Source organism: Dipodomys ordii, unplaced genomic scaffold, assembly GCF_000151885.1.
Source record: "Dipodomys ordii isolate 6190 unplaced genomic scaffold, Dord_2.0 Scaffold131, whole genome shotgun sequence".
Taxonomy (NCBI): domain Eukaryota; kingdom Metazoa; phylum Chordata; class Mammalia; order Rodentia; family Heteromyidae; genus Dipodomys; species Dipodomys ordii.
This window is the reverse complement of record NW_012267347.1, coordinates 3740640-3760708: the sequence shown is the minus strand read 5'-3', so window position 1 is coordinate 3760708 and position 20069 is coordinate 3740640. Positions and strand designations below refer to the sequence as shown.

Below are 20069 nucleotides of genomic sequence, written 5' to 3'. Positions count from 1 at the left end.
CCTTCCTTCCTTCCTTCCTTCCTTCCTTTTTTGACTTCCATAGTTTAAAGCTGAAAGATTAATTAGACTTTGACAAAATCACGCAGACATCCAGGTACAGAGAATGAAGAAAGTCTTATTGCCAGGAAAGAGGGCCCCAGCAAGACTCCTCCTCAGAAGGGAGAAGTGAGAAGAAGCACCGGCTATTGTCTGGGGTGACCTATATAACCTAGGAAGTTTAGGAGGGGCTAGAAGGGGCTAGGAGGCAGAGATTCTGGTGTGGACGTGAGGGCCAGGGTCTTCATCATGGCAGACTAGGATTTATGGCTGCTGCCAATAGTAGATAAGGGTCCTGCAGCTGCCCAGACCTGAAGGCCACTCTAAGGGGCTCTTGTTGCCTTATGTGGTGGTAGTTGCTCCAGAGAAGTGCCATCCCAAGGTAAAGGGGGTTGGAAGCTGATTATTTGCTGCCTTTACTAAATGGGCCTGGTGTTGCCTAGGAAAGGAGCATGCTAAGCTGTGGAGAGGGGAGGGAGTGGGCTAAGCTTGGGAAGAGAGCTCATTTTGCTAACAAAAGCATACACCAAAAGTATCTTTAAATTATGAGCTATCTACATCCATGAATTATTTTCCTATCTTATGGTTTGTGATGACATCATACAATATTGCTAATACTTCAAGTTTCAGGATGCATTTAGAGTAAGGGTTATTGTTAATTTTAAGAGTAGCCAGGCAGATTCATTTTCATTTTTGTTGTTTGTTTTTGCCAGTCCTGGGGCTTGAACTCAAAGCCTGGGCACTGTCTCTGAGCTTCCTTTTTTGCTCAAGGCTAGCACTTTACCACTTGAGCCACAGCACCACTTCTGGCTTTTTCTGTTTATGTGGAACCCAGGGCTCCATGCATGCTTGGCAAAGTACTCTACCACCAAGCCACATTCCCAGCCTCAGATTAATTTTCATATAGTCTTTTTTATTTCTTTTTGTGGCAGTACTGGGGCTTGAACTAAGCACCTTGTGCTCTTGCTTGGCTTTTTTGCTCATGGCAAGCCAGATTTCTACTCCTGGTTTTTTGTTTGTTAATTGGTGATAAGAATCTCAGAGGGGTCAGGCACTGGTGGCTCACTCCTGTAATCCTAGTGTGAAGCCTGAACAATATATAGCAATTTTAGGTTTGGATTCCATTTTATCCAGGAAAGGTGTCTGCAACTCCCCTTGATCCTCTTGGGCACAAATTCCAGGAACAACCAACCCTCTTTATGGTAAATTCCACTAACTATAGCTAATCAGCTGGTGACAGTTAAAACCCAAAGTTCCAGATGTTCCTGGATGTTGAAGACCACTCTGTGCGGCTCAGACCATCTGCGTTAGCCAATCATTTTGAAAAGCATCAACCCCATGAACCTGCCAATCCCCAGTACCTGTTTGGTTCCCACCACTGGTAGCGCTCATCCTCTTTTATTTTATGATTTTCCCGTGGTACGATATGATTTGTTAAGTGTTGCAATGACCATAGAAGTCCCTAAAAACCCTATGAAAACCCTGCTAGAGGAAGGGTGAGGGTTCTCACCTCTGATCCACTGCGTTGGGGACGGTTGTGAGTCCAGGCTGGATCTTGCAATAAACGACTCTCATGTACTTGTATTGGAATCGGCTCCTTGGTGGTCTTTGGGGATCCTTATCTGGGCACAATACCTATTCAGGAGGCTGAGATCTGAGGATCTGGGTTCAAAACCAACCTGGGTAGGAAAGTCCATGAGACGCTTATCTCCAGTTAACCACCAGAAAACTGGAAGTGGCCCAGTGGATCAAGTGGTAGAGCACTAGCCTTGAGCTGAAGAGCTGAGGGACAGTGCCCAGATCCAGAATTCAGGCCCAAGACCACCACCAACAAAAAGAATCTCAGAAGGTTGGGAATGTGGCTTAGTGGTAGAATGCTTGCCTAGCATGTGTAAGGTCTGCCCCTGGCCATGCAGGCCCTGTGTACACACCTCCCTACTTCTTGTCTAAATTTCTATAACTGTATCTGTGTTACCTAGGTAACTGGCATACCTGGAAACTGTCACCTTCCCCTCCTGCTAGGTCACATCTTAGACCACCTCTAGCCATACCTCCCAGCTGAGAGTAGGAGGGTCCCAGGCTCTGAGGTCACATCTAGATCCAATGTGCCCACACTTTTCCCCCACCTGGGCACACCTCTTCATTTCAGTGGCCTAGAAAAGTCCTGTCTGGTTGTGGGTACTCTACTCCCTTTTCAGCCTAGCCTCTACATGTTGGGGGTTATGGCAGCAGTTGGGTAAATACACTTCTTTTCCCGTCTGAATACCACATGGTGCTCTCTACCTAATGAAACTTACCTATTTAATATACCTTACAGTATGCATGAAGCCCTGGGTTCCATCCCTCAGAAGCATAAAGAGAAAACCCAGAAGTGGTATTGTGGCTCAAGTGGTAGAGTGCTAGCCTTGAGCTGAAGAGCTGAGGGACAGCGCCCAGGCCCAGAGTTCAAGCCCTAGGACTGGTAAATAAATAAATCAATCTCAGCAACCTGCCCAGGCTGGCTTCAAACTGTCTGTCATCTTCACATCTCATCCTCCAGGGTAGCTAGCAGAACAGGCATGAGCCTGCAGTGCCACGTAAGAATGAAATCTTTTAAAAGTGAAGTAGGCCCTGAGAGGAGACTTGAGCTGGCACAGCTTCTTTCCAGGCTTTGCCTTGGTTTTAGGGATTTTTAGAAAAAAATCCTTTAAACAAGGTTAACTAGACCTTGGCTCCAACCAGCCCAGTTCCTGGAATGGAAAGAATGCGTCTAGGTCCCCCTCCCCTTAACAACCTAACCCACCTTGATTGTTCTGTTAAGGACTGACTCATAAAACAGTTAGGTTGTAATCTGGCTCATACTGACAACCTGGGGAGCTTATCATAAACTCCGACTTTTGTGGGGGCTTTTGGTAAACTCTACTAAACTCCTCCTTTGTGTATGCTTTCTGTTAGCTCCGCCTTACCGGTTGAATTTGTGAGTCATTCAAACCAAAAGTAATAGGCTGGTTTAAACAGCCATTATGTGACGAACTGAAACCTCATTGGCCACCTGCGTGTGGTCTAGTAAGACTGGGCAATCTTTTGTGTGTGTGACAATCTCATTGGTCACCTGTGCGTGACCAAGCTTGGCCTCGTGAATTTTGCCTTTAAAAACCAAAGTATGTGGGCCACTTGGGGTCACAGTATCAGCTCCTGAACCTGTGCTGTGGCCCTGGCCGGTCAGTGTAGGAACCTTCTCAATAAAGTTGCTTCTTTGTTAACAATTTTGTTGTGGTGGGCTGTCACTCTGGAGGACTAGGTGGGCTTGCCTGCCTGAGTAGGGGTCTTCCTACTACAAAAAGTACTCAGCCATTGTCTGTAGGTGATATTCGTTCCCAGGAGACAGCAGTCCTCTTTAACTGAGTTGAGTGGAGTGAGTGTCCTGTGGCCTTGGTGTTTTCAGCTCTTCTCTTGCTGTCTTTCATACACACTTGACGGAGAGAAATGTTACTTATTTTCTTTTTTTTTTTGTCAGTGATGGGGCCTGAACTCTGGGCCTGGGCACTGTCCCTCAGCTCTTCAGCTCAAGGCTAGTGCTCTACCACTTGAGCCATAGCACCCCTTCTGGCTTTTTCTGCTTCTGTGGTGCTAAGGAATAGAACCCAGGGCCTTATGCATGTGAGGCAAGCACTCTACCACTAAGCCACCTTCCCAGCCTCTAATTTCTTCTTATACTACTTATTCATCATCTCATATAGACCACTTTGAAGAGGAATAATTTATATTGAAAACTAACCAAAAATATTGTAGTTTAAGGTGTATATGGAAACATAACCAGAGTTGCTGCTACAGCAACACAGACCAGTAAAATAAAAATAAAAAAAATCAAGACCACTTTCTTGGAAGGATAAACAAGTTTATTGCCAGTGACCCAAACCGGGCTAGTGCCATCAAAAAGTTCAGCTCCAGAGAGAGGGAAGACTGAGTTGATATACAAACTGGTTCCTTGCTGTGTGTGTGAGGTGGTGGTGTGGGGGGGAGGGCGGCAGGCTTTGAACTCTGGGCTGGGGCACTGTCCCTGCACTCTTCAGCTTAAGGTGAGCACTCTACCTCTTGAGCCGCAGGGCCACTTTCTGTTTTCTAGTGGTTTATTGGAGATCAGAGTCTCACGGACTTTTCTGCCCAAGCTGCCTTTGAACCGAGATCCTCAGATCTCAGCCTCCTGAGTAGCTAGGATTACAGGCGTGAGCCACCTGCGCCCAGCTTCAAACTGTTTCCTCACAAAATCCCATATTATCAGACATACAAAGTCAAGGAGGCTGACATCAACTTCCGTCCAAGTGGGCAATTCCTTTCTAGTTGCGCACAAATCAGGACATCCTGTTACTGCTCCGTTTGTATTGTTACTAGAAAATTCCTTGAGAGCTTCCAGTTATTGGTTCAGAGAGGCCCACTTGTCTGCCCGGATCCAAATTCCAATACATTCCCCAGGCCCTATTCTGACAGCTGGTGGGGCTACCTGGAAAGTTCTTCCTCCTAGAAGGGTAAGTTTGTCTACTTCGTTGTTAGCCAAGAATACTTACAGTGGCTAGCTTTGTGAGGTGTAGCAAGTGATTTTATTCATCTGTATATTTCCTATGTTTCACAAACATTCCATAGTCAGCATGATTTATTCCTAGTGTAAGACAAAAGTCCTATTTGTGGGGGGTGAAGGACCTGGACTTCAGACACCTCCCCCCGCCCCCCAGAGACCACCAGAGACCAAGACCAATGTAAAGGCAAAAGAGTCATTTATTACAAGCTTGAGCTCCGTCCTCCTCCTTGCACTGGGTAACTTCGGTAACCAGTGACCTAAGAGGCCCAGAGCCCAGGGTTATAGCACTTTTTATACATTTTTTAGGGAAGGCAGGGACTTTGCATACATCATAGCATCTTATAACAAATTACTTTACACATCGCGGGAAAATCATAACACAATTTTATAGTATGATTGGTATACTACGAAGCAGGAAAGGACGAGAAACAGGTTGTTGGTTAGATCAAAGGGCTGACATACTTTAAACTGGTTGGCTCGCACCACAGGGGAGTCTCAAGGAGATACATGCTGATCTGCAGGGTTCCTTTCTCAAACATCACCAGTGGCCTGACTGCTGGGTCACCACGCCCTCCAGCACCTGCCTGCAGTTTTCCCAAGGACTGTTCCTGGTTGCCTGGGAACTGCTTCTTCTGTTCATGCCCAGGCCGGGCTCATGGTCGGCTGCATAACTCATACCTAAGAAGATGATCGCTAGCTCAAGATGGAGTCACCCAGGCCTCAGGCTCCTCAGAGGGATTTCATTCATCTTGTAAAAAAAAATTTACATGTTCCAAAAACAATGTGTTTCATTATGACATTTCACACATGTGTACAATTTATTTTGATCATATTCTCTTCACTTCCCAATCACTCTCTTGTCCCCCATCCATGATTTTTTGGTTTGTTAAAGTTTCCTTTGACTCCAGTCATAAGGAAACAAGGATGTGGGGGCAGACGGGCAGAGGCCGATCTAAGGATTTTCTTCCTCTTTTGTGTGTGTGTGAGTGATAGTGGGCTTGAATTTAGGATATTGTGTTCTCACGTCCCTTTTTTATTCAAGGCTAACTTGAGCTACAGATCTACTTCTGGAATTTTGATGATGAGCTTGAGGTGAGAGTCTTGAAGAGTTTTCTGCTCCTCCTGGCTTAGAACCATGGTCTTCTGAGCTACCAGTGCCCAGTGAGACAAGGTTTTACTTCACAGCAATGGCCTTGTCAGGCAGAAGAAGCTGCTGGCTCTCCCTCCAAGTCTTACTGCTGAGAGTTTTTCTCTTCGTGGGTGAGTAGCAGAGCAGGCATGGCTGCCCTGGGAGTGATTTGGGCAGAGGCTGAGGAGTTGGCTGTGGGGTGGAGGGCAGAAAGCTGGGGTTGAGCTCAGAGTGTCTCAGGACTGCAATCCTAAGGGCATTGTTTGGCTCTCTGGTGTCTTTTATGTGTCTGTCTGGCCTATACTTTCCACCAGCCTGCTTCCTCCATTTGGTGATCAGTATTGTATGCTCACATAAGTAGACACAGCTCACAGCTGTATTTAATGATGGCAGGGGTGTGATGTGTGTTAAGGATGCTGCTTCAGGTGAACCAAACTTGGACTTGTCTTGCCTGCCAGCCTTCTTATAATTGAAAAGGGCTGAGCTCTTCAGTCAGACTTACTGTCTTGCCACATTTTGATTATGCACCCTGGGCCTTTGTATGCCCTGGGACCAGTAGATATACCTTTTCAGAGCCTGTTTCCACAGCTGTAAACCAATTCCTTGTTCAACCAGCAGAGAAGGGGGAAAGCCGATCACACCTAGCTCAAGGGGATATTTAGGAGGTTCAGGAAACACACTCTGAGGAGGTGAGGCTGAGGAGTGGAGGGACCAGGAGCACTTATGTACATAGGTTATTCTTTCCTATTTATTGAAAATCAGCTTAGATAAAAGAACTATAGACTGGGGCCTAGAGTTTCACAGACTTTCCTGCCCAGGCTGGCTTTGAACCATGATCCTCAGATCTCAGTGTCCTCAGATCTCAGTCTCCTGACTAGCTAAGATTACAGGCCTGAGCTACAGTGCCCAGCATAAAATCTGTTATTGTCAACACATTTCAGGCTGTGAAGCAGATTCAGGAACTACTGAGTTTATGAAGAACACATTTACAAACCCCAAACTCTTAGAATTCTACATGTTGGAATGGCTACTCTCCAATAATGGTGAGGGGCCGAGAAAAGGGATTTACTAGGAGGCAGCCCAGCGAAGACAGCAAGCACTTCAGTGCATCATCAGCTGTCTTTGGAGTACTGACATGAGCTATAGGTTTAAATAAATGGAGAACTGGAGCAGAAGGAAAGAGATGGGCGTGATCATCAAGCATTCTCACTGACTCATGGCTGAGGACCATTAAGTAAGTCTTTGTTCCCTGAGGTTCAGATAGGTTACCCCTTTATCACTTAAACAAGCCACTGTTGCCTGTCAGACTACCTGACCTATCAGGCAGCTGCTGCCTGTAAGGTGTCAGGTGGTTTGTCTGGAGTTTTGGGCTCTTCTCTTCCTTTAGAGCAGTCTTATCTCTTGTTGAAGATGACTAGGAAAGGCTCTGCTTGTTTGAGGGGCAGTAGGGCTTTTTCATCCATGCTTATCTATAAAACTGAGGCTGGGAAGGTGGCTCAGTGTCTGAGAGCTTGCTTCCCATGCATGCAGCCCCGGCTCCATTCCTCAGCACCACATGCGCAGATAAAGCTGGAAGTGGCACTGTGACTCAAGTGGTAGAGCACTAGCCTTGAACCAAAGAAGCTCAGAGACAGTGCACAGGTTCTGATTTCAAGACCCAGGACTGGCCAAAATAAATAAATAAATAAACCAACATCTTGTGCTTTCTGGAACTCAAAGTGACTGAAGTGCCCGAAAGAGAGAATGATTCATACTGAAGGACACAGATGCAAATGGAAGCTGGGTGCCTATTTTTGAATCGTACTTTTTTATTTTTAATTTTTATTTATTTATTTATTCATTTAGGTCCTGGGGCTTGAACTCTGGGCCTGGGCACTGCCCCTCAGGTCGTCAGCTCAAGTCAAACACTCTACCAATTGAACCACAGCGCCACTTCTGTTTTCTGGTGGTTTATTGGAGATAAGAGTCTCATTGACTTTCCTGTCTGCGCTAGCTTTGAACCATGGTTCTCAGATCTCAGCCTCCTGAGTAGCTAGGATTACAGGCCTGAGCCACCCGTGCCTGACTTTATTTTTATTTTGTTTTATTTTATATTTTTGTGCTGGTGTTAGGGCTTGAACTCTAGGCCTGCTTGGGCATTATCCTTTAGCTTGTTGTGTTCAAAGTAGGCACTCTATCTCTTGAGCCAAACCTCCAGCTTTTTGGTGATTAATGAAGGTGAGAATCTCCTTGGCTTTCCTGGTTTTGAATCTTCCTGCTTTTAATTAATCCTTGGACCAAGTAAATAGTGTTTCTCAGCATGGGCTGGCATTTTGTCAGTAACTTGATACTTGGTGGGGAGACTGAGTTTAAAGATGATGGGGTAAAGTCGGGCCACAGTGGCTCAAGCCTGTAATCCTAGCTACTCAGGAGGCTGAGATCGGAGGATCTCGGTTCAAAGCCAGCCCGGTCAGGAAAGTCTGTGAAACTTATCTCCAATAAACCACCAGAAAACTGAAAGTGGCGCAGTAGCTCAAGAGGTAGTGCACTAGCCTTGAGTTGAAGAGCTGAGGGATAGCGCTCAGGCCCAGAGTTCAAGACCCACAAAGGACCAAAAAAAAAAAGATGATGGGGTAATTCATCGGATGCAGAAAAATTTAAGACAGAATTCAAATAGTATGATTGGCTCATGGTCACATGACCAAATCTAACCAAACTCCTGTGGCCTATTCACTGCTGTTGGAACTAAAGTTACCTGTCTAACACCAAATTCTTGTTTCATGCCTTCCCTCAACCCACACTTGCTCCTCTCTTTGAACTGTGATCCTCAGATCATAGCCTCCTGAATTGCTAGATTACAGTGTGAGCCATGGCACCTGGCTTTCTGAGATTTTTTAGACCAAGGGTCATGTTTGGTGCCTGCCCCAAGAAGAAGAACAGGACTCTACGACTGTGGTAAATATGAGCAGGGTCAAAGTTGCTACATTGTAGGCAAGACGAATACCTCTGCATCTTTGTTTCCACAGCCATGAACTAGAGATGATTTTCTCTTTGTAAATACCAAATCAGTGTGATGTGTTTTTATACTGTGCTGCTCACTCCACAGTTTCTTCTACTAATGTTAGCTTTTTCTTTACCAGGCTTCCAGACTGTGATAGAGGCCAGCTCTTCCTGTACATTGAACAGGACTGTGGGGGCATCTATCCAGCTGCCACTGAAATATCCTTTGGGCCCTAACATCCAAAGGGTAGCGTGGAGTTGGAATCCTGAGAATGAGCGCAGACTGATAGTGATCTGGAACCCTAATAATTCCAATCCTCAGTGGTATGACTTTGAAGATAAATACAAGAACAGATTCAGTGTGACAAAGGAATTCTTTTTGAGCATTAAGGATCTTAGTACAGAAATGAGTACAGTCTATACAGGGGAAATCCAATGGAACTCAGGAATGATCAAGAATGAAGACTTCAAACTCTGTGTATATGGTAAGTATGGCGATGTGCCCAAACAGGCACTGAACGTGACTTGCCACATTCCACATTTCCAATCATTTTGTTAATATTTACCTGTCTACCTTTCCCCATGTCTTTTCAATCTTCCTCTTCTTCTTCTTCTTCCTCTTCTTCCTCCTCCTCTTCTTCTTCCTCTTCCTCTTCCTCCTCTTCCTCTTCTCCTTCCTCTTCCTCTTCTTCTTCCTCTTCCTCTTCCTCTCCTTCTCCTTCTCCTTCTTTTCCTTCTCCTTCTCCTTCTCCTTCTTCTTCTTTCTTCTTCATACTAGGGCTTGAACAACAGCCCCACTACTGGTTTTTGAGTAGTTCATTGCAAATGAGTCACTGGGAGTTTTCTGCCCACACTGGCTTTGACCCCAATTTTCAGATATCAGCTTCTGAGTAGCTAGGATTAGAGGCATAAGCCATCAGTGCCTGGCTAACACACTTTTTTTTTTCCAGTCCTGGGGCTTGAACTCTGGACCTGGGCACTGTCCTTGAGCTTCTCTTTTTGCTCAAGGCTAGCACTCTCACTTGAGCCACACTGGCACTTCCAGTTTTTTTCTGTATATGTGTTACTGAGAAGTTGAACGCAGGATTTCATGCATGTGAGGAAACACTCTACCACTGAGCCACATTCCCAGCCCTAACCCACTTTTTAATTTAATTTAATTTTTTAAATGTTTTTATTGTGCAAATACCGTACAGAGGGGTTACAATTACATAAGCAAGGTAATGAGTACATTTCTTATCAAGCATTGTTGCCTCCTCCTTTGTTTTTCCCCTCCCATCCCTGCCCTCCATCTCTACAACTACATTCCCCTACCCCCCCCCCCAAATTTGTAAAGTTTGTTTTTCCACATAGCATCTTGTACATCTCATTGTTGCAATGGGTCCACCTGTATCCCTATTTAAGCAATTTGTTTTTTCCCTTCCCCTAATGCACTTGTTTGAATTGTCATTTTCTCTCAGTTTTTGAGGCTAATAGTTTTCTTTGATCTAAAGTTCTATGTAATTTACAATGTACACAATTTTCTAATTTTATCCTTCTGTTTACTAAGCTTTTACCAACATTTAATGATAATTATTTTTTCTTTCTCTCAACTAAACAATATTTTTTACCATGGTATTCTATAATATTTTAATTTTTCCCCATGTGGCGATCATTCATTCACATGTGTGTATGTGTGTGACAATTATACAATTATCTAGATCTAGCTATAGGCTTCTTGGATAACTATTGTATGTTTCCTACTCATTCTTGTGTGTGTGTGTGTGTTGGTCCTGGAGCTTGAACTCAGAGCCTGGGTGTTGTCCCAGAGCATTTTTGCTCAAGGCTAATCCTCTACCAGTTTAGTCACAGCTCTACTCTTGTGTTTTCTAAGTAGTTTATTGGAGATAGACCCTCATGGATTTTCCTGCCAAGGCTGCCTTTGAACTGCTATCCCCAGATCTCAGCTTTCTGAATAGTTAGGATTACAGGTGTTAGCCATGAGTCCCTCTCTCTCTGTCGCTCTCTGTCTCTCTCTGTATCTGTCTGTCTCTCTCCCCCCTTCCTTTCCTTCCCCCCTTCCTTTCCTTCCCTCCTTCCCTCCCTCCCACCCTCCCGCCCTTCCTTCCTTCCTTCCTTTCTTTTTCTTTCTTTCTCTTTTTCTTTCTTTCTTTCTTTCTCTCTCTTTTTTATTCTCTGCTGTGAGGACTGGTTAATTAGTGATTTGGGGAGCAGAGGTCTAGATAAGAGTGCTAAACTTACATGGGGTCATCTTCTAGCCTGCTATTATGTTTAAGGAAGATGGGCCATGGGAAGGATTGTTTATTTGGGGGTAGGACATAGAATTGCAGATTTTCTTTTCTCAGTTGTGGGACTTGAAATCCTGGCCTGGGTGCTGTCCCTGAGCTACTGTATTAAAGGCTAGCACTCTACCTCTTGAGCCACAGTTCCACTTCTGTTTTTTTTTTTTTTTGTTTGTTTGTTTGGTTGGTTTTGAGAAGTTAATTGGAGATAAGAGTTTCATGAGGAGTTTTCTGGCTGGCTTTGAACCATGATCTGCAGAACTCAGTCTCCTGAGTAGTTAGGATTACAGGTATAAGCCACCAGCGCCTAGCAGATTTGAAGAATTCTTTTTTTTTTTTTTAGTTCAGTTGTGGGACCTGAACTCTGAGTCTGGGCGCTGTCCCTCAGCTCTTCAGCGCAAGGCTAGCGCTCTACCACTTGAGCCACAGCACCACTTCCGGCTTTTTTCTTTTTGCTTATGTGGTGCTGAGAAATCGAACCCAGGGCCTCATGCATGCAAGGCAAGCACTCTACCACTTAGCCACCTTCCCAGTCCCTTGAAGGATGAATGGATGTGATGGATTATGATAGTAGAATGAACTGAGTATTTTATTTTTATTTTTGGTGCTAGTCCTGAGGCTTGACCTCAGGGTCTAAGAGCTGTCTCTGAGCTTCTTTGCTTAAGGCTAGTGCTCTACCACTTTAGTCATAGCTCTACCCCTGGATTTTTTTGTTTATTGGAGATAGGAATCTTATGGACTTTCCTTCCTGGGTTGACTCTGAGTCACAATCCTCAGATCTCAATGTACTGAGTCACTAGGATTATAGACAAGAGCCACCGGCACCCAGAAAGCTGAGTCTTTAATAGAAATCAATCAAGAAGAAAAAGATTTTTCAAAAAACTTGATGCAACTTTTAAATATTGCTGCAAAATTCTAAAAAGGTATTGAACATAGAGAATGTAGTAACACATTGGGTATGGCCAAGTTGGACTCATTCAATTAATGTGAGCACCAGTATAATGAAATCTATTACTATTTATCTCTTTATTTTTGATACCAAGGACTAAACCCAGGACCTTATACACTTTAAAATATATACTCTGTGACTGAACCACACTCCATTCCCTATAATGCTAATAAAATTAATAGATGAAAGGTAGAAAATCATGTGATCTTCTTAACAGATGCCTAATAAAGGCAACTGGAAAAATTCAATATTTACTATTTACTTTATAATATTTACTTAATTTTTATTTTTTCCTTTGTTTTAAAATATGGTGACAACAGGCGATAAACCTTGTGGGGGGAGAGGGGGGGAAACAAAAGGAAAAAGAAATCACGTAGATTATTAAGAGCAACAACAAAAGAAAACCTCTTGTGTCCATGTCTTAGAATTAATGTTGCTTAGCATCATCTTTTTTTTTTTTTTGGCTTGGACATGGGGCTTGAACTCTGGGCTTGGGTGCTGTCCTTGTGCTTTTCAGCTCAAGGCAATTGCTTTACCACTTGAGCCACAGCACCACTTCCAGCATCATCTTATATGGTGATATGTACCTAGCTATTGAGCTATTCTGCTTATCTGCTAAGATTATCCTATTTGTATTCCTATTTATTACCAATAAGGGAAACCATGGGACCTATGGTTTCTTTGGGTCTGGCTTATTTCACTTAATATGATTTTTTCCACATCCTTCCATTTCTTCACAAATGGGGCAGGAGATCCTTTGTTTCTTGAGTCCTGTTTATGTTGTCATATCTCCTTACATTTTGAATTTAACATCTGCATATCAGGAAGAATATGTGCTGTTTGTCTTTCTGATCTTGGCTTATTTCACTCAACATGATTTGTTCTAGTTCCATCCATTTCCCGTGAATGCCATTTTTTGGTCCTTTCTAATGGCTGTGTAATATCTCATTGTATATTGGTAGCACAGTTTTTGGATCCATTCACCTGTGGTAGTGGGGCATCTGGGTTGTTTCCATATCTTGGCTATTGTGAATAATGCAGCAATGAACTTGGAGCTGCATGTGTCCTTGGATCCTGGTTCCTGTTGCTCAGGGTAGATGCCTAATAGTGGTATGGCTGGGATGTAGGGAAGGTCTATGTTTGGTTTTTTGAGGAACTTCCAGACTGCTTTCCAGAATGGTTGTATTAGTTTACATTCCCATTAGCAGTGTAGTAGGGTTCCTCTTTCTCCACATCCCTGCCAGCATTTGTCACTGTCTGAATTTAGGATATAGGCTTGGGTAAGATTGTATCTCAGGGTTTTTATTTGCATTTCTTTTATGGACAGGGATGATGAACATTTCCTCATGTGTTTCTTTGTCATTTTTATCTCTTCTTCCTAGAAGTCTCTCTTTAGTTCCCTTACCAATTTGATGATTAGTTCGTTAGATATGGGAGGGATTAGTTTCTTGAGTTCCCTGTATATACTGGATATTAGGCCTTTGTCTGATATATTGCTGGTAAATATCTTCTCCTAATTGGTTGGCTGTCTTTCTAGTTTGGTAGCTATGTCTTTAGCTGTGTAGAAACTTTTGATTTTAAGGTAGTCCCATTTGTCATGTCTCTCTCCAATTTGTTATGACCCTGGGACTCTGTCCAGGAAGTCCTTACCTGTGCCTATAAGTTCTAGTGTCTCTCCAACTCTGTCCTGCAGTAGTTTCAGAGATTCATGTTTGATATTAAGGTCTTTAATCCATTTTGAGTTGATGTTAGTGCATGGCAATAGGCTGGGCACCACTTTTAATTTAGTTTTCTGTGTGTGGCTGCCAAGTTTTCCCAGCACCAATAGTTGAAGAGGCTATGTGTTTTCCCCCTCTTTCTTTTTTGTACATCTTTATATTTCTCTTAGAGAGGACTTTCTTTCTTACTGACTTGTGCATCTTAACGTGTCCTTTTTGCCCTTTTAGTGTAAGGGTCAGTGGGAAGGATGTAAGTTCTAGATTCAAATCCACTTTCCCACTGAGGTTATAGAATATCATTAAGCAGGGCAATTTGAAGTCACTAAAGGGACATGATGGGGGACACTGGTGGTGTGTGTGTGGTGGGCAGTCAGGACAGCCTGGGCTAGGTCCAGAAAATGATCCTCACTTTTCTTTTTGTAGTAGACAGAGAGTGTGGTTCTTCAGGAAGAGCCTCAGCCATCTTCCCCAGGGCAGGGGGTCAGATCCCTGGTTGGGGTGGGTGACAGGTTCCTTCACCAGGTTTGTATTTAGAAAAAGACAACCTCTCACATCAATGTGCTTTACAGGGGGGAGTGGCTGATAGGCTCCCATGAGCCTCCATTCCTGAAGATCAGTTTCTTTTTTTGTCCTCTTTTACCCAGAGCCAGTCTTCTACCCCCAAATTCTGGTTCATTCATTAACCAGCACATCAGGCTGGTGCAATGTCAGCCTGGAGTGTTGGATCCCAGGGACCACAGAGAACGTGACAGTGACCTGGCTGAACCAAAGCTTCAGTGGGGAGTTGGGGCAGAGAGGAACTCTAGCAGCAGCTCCCAACTCCAGGAATCTAAGCCTGAGCCTTTCCCGGAGCCAGCTGAATGGCCACCTCATCTGTGTGGTCAGCAATCCTGCAGACCAGAAGAATGTGACCTTAGACCTTAGCATCTGTCCACAAATGGGTAAGTGTGAGCTCCCAGGAAGGGAGCTGGAAATGGGCTGGCACCAATGGGGAGAGTTGTAGACCTGAAGGACACAGGCTGGCTGGCAATGTCCAGGAGGATCATGGTGAGGCTGTTCACTTGGTAAGCCCTGATGATTCCCCTCTGCTCTGAGCAACTGCATCCGCATGACACAAGGCCAGAAATCACTCAATATATGAATATAAATGTAGGATGGCTTGTGGGCACCCTACTTTCCTACATGGAGGAGCTAGGATCAGAATTCACACAAAGGGAAGGGAGGGACAGAGGAGTCAGGACTGGCCATCCTTCAGCACAGTTCCAGCCTTGGTTTCTCCTGACCCCACCCACACTCCTGACATTCATGGCCCATTCATGCTGTTAGATGTGTGGGATTTTTGCTGCATGCCAGCTGTCCCCTTCCTGGCGACAGTTCCTCAAGTATCACTCATTCTCACTTCCCAGGACTTTTCCTCAGGAACAGACTGATGCAATAAGGAGCGGTTTCATGGGGTCAGCTGCTCTGTCCCATCAATGTCCTCCTGAGCTTGGCTTGCTCACATGGGCAGGTCCTCCTCTGAGTAGCCTCATCCTTGTCATTTCTTAACTCACCCATTCAACATTAAGTGCACATTCTTGAGCTGAGTACTTATGATGTGTTGGAGTAAGGGAAAAATCACAATGACAAATAAGAGAAGCACCCATCTTCAAGAAACATACAGTACGACTTCATCATCACACACTGGCCATCTTTTCTTGGAGAAGCTATATAACTTTTGAGCCTTTCTACCTACATGATGGATAATAATCTTACCAATTCTATAGTGTTATTGTGAGAATTAACATAGGCAGTTCAAGTTAATCTGTCAGTCCTAGGCTATGACACGGAACATGGCAATGAGCAGTGGCAATACAAGCATTACAAAAATATTTACAGGCTTACACTTGTAATCCTAGCTACTCAGGAGGCTGAGAACTGAGGATTGCAGTTCAAAGCCAGCCTATGCAAGAAGGTCCATGAGAGTCTTATCTCCAGTTAACCAGCAAAAAGCCAGAAGTAGCACTATGGCTTGAGTGGTAGAGTGGTAGCCTTGACAGACAGGCTCATGGCTAGTGCCTAGGCTTTGAGTTCAAGCCCTCACGCTAGTTCAGGAGCACACAGAGTGAGTACATATCTAAAAGTAAAGCTAGATGTAAAATGCTTCATAGATAAGCCAAGATATAAAGTATGGTTCAAGGAGAGAAGAAAACCAGGAATGGAAGAAAATGAGAAACTTCTATAGGAGTTGGGAAAGGCATTACAGGGAAAGGAACACATGTGTTAGACCTTGAAGGATGAATAGGATTTTCTTGTAGCCGTAAGAAAGACATCCTATTTGGGTACTGGTTGCTCATGCATATAATCCAAGTTATTCAGGAGGTTGAGATCTGAGAATCAGTGTTCAAAAGCAGCCTGGCTAGGAAAGTTCTTAAAGCTCTTATCTCCAATTATCCATCACAAAACCAGAAGTGGCACTGTGGCTCAAAGTGGTAGAACACTAGCCTTCAGGGACGTGCACCCAGGCCCCGAGTTCAAGCCCGGTGATCATCACTACCACCAACAACAAAAGAAATAGAGTCATCCTAGCAAAGAGCATAATATGGGAAACCCCAGATTCTTCCATCCCCTTCCCTCTCTTGCAATGTACTTTGCTTCTGCAAGTCTGCAAGGAGAAAAGAGGGACAGATTGAGGGGTGAACAGTGTCAATCCAGCCTAGACCATTTCCTGAGGTTCTTGTATATAAACTAGACAGAAAGCCTGGCAGCAGAAGCATTAATATGGAAGTGACCAGGTCACAGAGAAAGAGTAGAAGGGAGAAAATTCATGCAGGCTGCAGCATTTACACACTGGGAAACAGGCCTGGAGCTAGAGCTAGGGTAATCCTCCCCAGTCTCTCCATCTTTTCTCGTGCCCCCGACCCCATCCTATGTCTTACCTGACCATGGCAGATCTTGACAGCAAATTGTCTTTAGCCCAAGGTTCCCATTGGAACAAATGGATAGGACTGGTTGCTGTGGTGCTGTTGGTGATTCTGGGGATTGGACTATGGATCTGGAAGAGGAAGAAGACAGAGACTGGAAAAGGCAGGTGCTGGGGACTCTGGGGTCTGGGCTGGCTGGAGGAGGGGCAGTGGGTTGAGGAGATCCCAGGGACAATGGACAGCTTAAAGTCTGGGGTGCTGAGTGTGGGTATATGTCTGACTACCCAAAGAGAAAGGCCACGGATGGCTCACACCTCTAGTCCTAGTTATTCGGGATGCTGAGATCTGAGGATGGAGGTTCATAGGTAGCCTAGGTATGAAAGTGTAAGACACTTTTCTCCAATTAATCACCAAAAAAGCTGAAAGTGTAGTTGTGGTTCAAGTGGTCGAGCAATTGCCCCAATCAAAACTGTACCGAATTAATGTCCAAATCCAAGAATAAAAAGCGCAGTGTGCATGGTGGCAGGAACAGAGTATGGGTTTAAGACCTGTGCTTCTGGTCCCTGGGACCTTCGCTGCCCTTGATGGATCTGATGGGTGTGTGTTGGTCACATCAATGGCACTGAGGGTCTTCTGCATAAAGTGGGTCCATTTCTTTTCCAGCCATGCGAGGCTGCACAGCTGCTCCCCAGGTCCTTCTCACAGAGGATACTGCTGACGATCAAAAGAGTGGGCTTGCCGTACCTGAGCTTTATGCAGAGATCAACCTCTTGGCTGACCGGAAGGTGAAACTGAGGGAATGAAATCAGGGCAACTTACTGACTCAAACTCAGAGGTTGGGAGTCCCAGGAAGTCTGGCATACTCTGTTCCGCAGTCAGCCTCCAGGTCTGCAACTTCCCTTGGACCCTATGTCTGTGTATCTGTGTACCCACAGCACATGGGGATTAGTGTAGTGATTGGAAGGGAGGCTCCACACCCAGGGTCCCATCAGTCTTCATGGCCATCCCTTGGGGAGGAGCCCAAATGAAGCAAGGGCACCAGCTTGGCGGGGCAGCCCAGGGATGAGAGCCTTAGAGGGCATCCTTACCAGGACAGTTAAACCTGGCTCACAGGGAAGTAAGAGTGCAAAGTGATCAGGAGGCTGTTGGGATGCAACTGATGTGCAAGACCCAAAGGAAGCAAAAGCAGGTCCTGGGAGCTGGGCAGGGCAGAAGTGGCTCTAGGGGAGGAAGACAATTCAAGTAAAGCCAACCCTGATAGTATGCCCTATTGAATCTCAGTCTCTAGCCTCAGGGAGCTCTGAGGCTGCTGGGAAAGGCAAGTCCTCCCAGGACACAAAAAGACAAGAACCTCAGGGAGCAGAGCTGGAGGGAAAGCCAGCTCTGAGGCAGACATCCCGTTCAGCTTTACCCCCTTGGAACTCAGTTTCCAAGCATGCACATGTGGGAAAAAAGCATCCTGGAGATGGTGCTTTACAGCATTTTTTCAAAATCTTTTCTCACTGTGGGGATTCAAGATGGTAAAGACATTTGTTAGAGAACCAACCAGGGCATACTATCCTCTTCAAATCACTCTAATTTGGGCCACAGAAGTTAAGAACAATCATCAATAAAAGTCCTTCTCAATTAAGATACCTCTACTAAGGATGTGTTTTAAGAGGAGGAGGATAATGATACAATAAATGATCAAATTCTGATATATTGAGTGGGGGTATGTGCTAAGGATAAAGCAAAACAAGCAGGATGAATAGGAATATGATCAGATATATATTTGCAGATATATTTGCATGTGCGTTTATTTGCACATATATATTTGCAACTGTTGTAAGGTTATCTAGGAAGATGACATTGAGAAGAGAGAGCCTGGAATAGATGAGGATGTTGGGTGGTTGGTGGAGAAGGCAGAGGACAGAGCAAGTGCAGAGACTGGACTTCAGAGAGAGAGATCTGCACTGATGTTTCTTTGAAGGACTTTTTAGGTGGTGTGGGAGTTAACAGGATGGAGAGCCAGAACTTTGTGGTTGAGGAGGAGAGGCACAAAGGACCTAATTTGACTGTCCCTGTCCCTGAGTCTGAGAAGCTAACCAAGACCACTCTTCAAACCCACTTGAATTATAGGAGGACTCAGAGAGGAGCAGGGGCCATGGGCAGGTTCCGCAAGTCCACACTGCGTATGCATGTATCCAGGAACCCAGACCATGAAGAAACTGGAGCAATGAGGGGCATTGGTAAAGTTGGCTTCACCTCACCCTTTACCTCAGAATCTTTGGCTATCCATCCTTAAGGTGGAGCTGAGACCTGACTCCTTCGTCTTTTTTAAATTAACATCTATTATTTCCTACAAGGCGATTCCATTTTGTCATACCAATATATACATACAATACATCTTCTCCATATTCTCCCACCTGCTCTTCCCACCCCTCCAAAACAACCTCAACAAGTTTCATGCCTCCATTTTTACACATGTACATCAAGTATTTTGACTAAATTCACCCTCTTTCATCCTCTGTGTTTGCCTTCTCTGCTCCTACTAGCACCCACACCTCAGACAGGATATGTTTTCCTTCAGTAGTAGTAATTTTTGGTGACGTGCATGCTGATTGTTCAATGGGGCTTCACGATGGTATTTTACAATGCATATATCCTACAAGAATATATATATATGTATATGTATATATATATATATATTCATGTATCTTTATCTTTTAGGCATGGCATCCACATGTAAGAGAAAACTCATCCTTCTGAACATTCATTCAACATGATGTATTCGAGTACCATCCATTTCATTCTTCTTTATGGATGAATAATACTGCATTGTGTATATGTGCCACATTTTCTGGATCCACTCATCTATTAGTTGTAGGGCATTTGGATTTTTTCCACGTCTTGGCTATAGGGAATGGTGTCATGATGAATGAGTGTGCAGGGGCCTTTACTACATTCCCGCCTTAAATTCCTTTGGCTATATGCCCAAGAGTGGTATGACTAGATTATAGGTCAGTTCTGTTTTTAGTTTCTGAGGAAGTTCTATACCAATTTCCATAGCAGCTGCACTAGTTTACATTCTCACCAACAGTGTATGAGTATTCCTTCTTCCTTCACCAGCATTTATGCTTAGTGCTTTTGATAATGGACATCCTGAATAGAGTCAGATGAAATCTCAATGCCATTTTGGTTTGCCTATCTCTATCTATCTATCTATCTATCTATCTATCTATCTATCTATCTATCTATCTATCTATCTATCTAGAGATGTTGAGTATTTCTTATGTATTTATCCTCCATTTGTGCTTTTTAAAGATGTTTATTTCATTGGTTTGTGTATTTATTAATTGATTTGTTGATTCTTGTATGTTCTTGTATGATTCTTGTTGATTCTGTATGTTCTGGTTATTAATACCTTGTCAGAAACAAAGGAGGAAGCAACAATGCTCGATAAGAAATGTATTCATTATCTGGCCCATGTAATTGTAACCCTTCTGTATTTTCACAATAAAACAAATAAACAAAACAAC

The 20069-nt window shown here is 44.2% G+C and overlaps 1 protein-coding gene across 1 annotated transcript in view; it reads left to right on the top strand.

Moving 5' to 3' along the window:
- Window positions 1-19604, top strand: part of LOC105996397 (T-lymphocyte surface antigen Ly-9-like) — a 27587-nt gene extending 7983 nt beyond the window's left edge. The window contains exons 2-8 of the mRNA XM_013030478.1: window positions 5634-5851; window positions 8840-9184; window positions 14293-14589; window positions 16604-16714; window positions 17215-17336; window positions 18670-18779; window positions 19261-19604. Coding sequence (XP_012885932.1) covers window positions 5779-5851; window positions 8840-9184; window positions 14293-14589; window positions 16604-16714; window positions 17215-17336; window positions 18670-18753 — 1032 coding nt within the window. The 5' untranslated portion in view covers window positions 5634-5778 and the 3' untranslated portion in view covers window positions 18754-18779; window positions 19261-19604. The remainder of the gene's footprint in view (window positions 1-5633; window positions 5852-8839; window positions 9185-14292; window positions 14590-16603; window positions 16715-17214; window positions 17337-18669; window positions 18780-19260) is intronic.
- The last annotated feature ends 465 nt before the right edge of the window (window positions 19605-20069 follow it).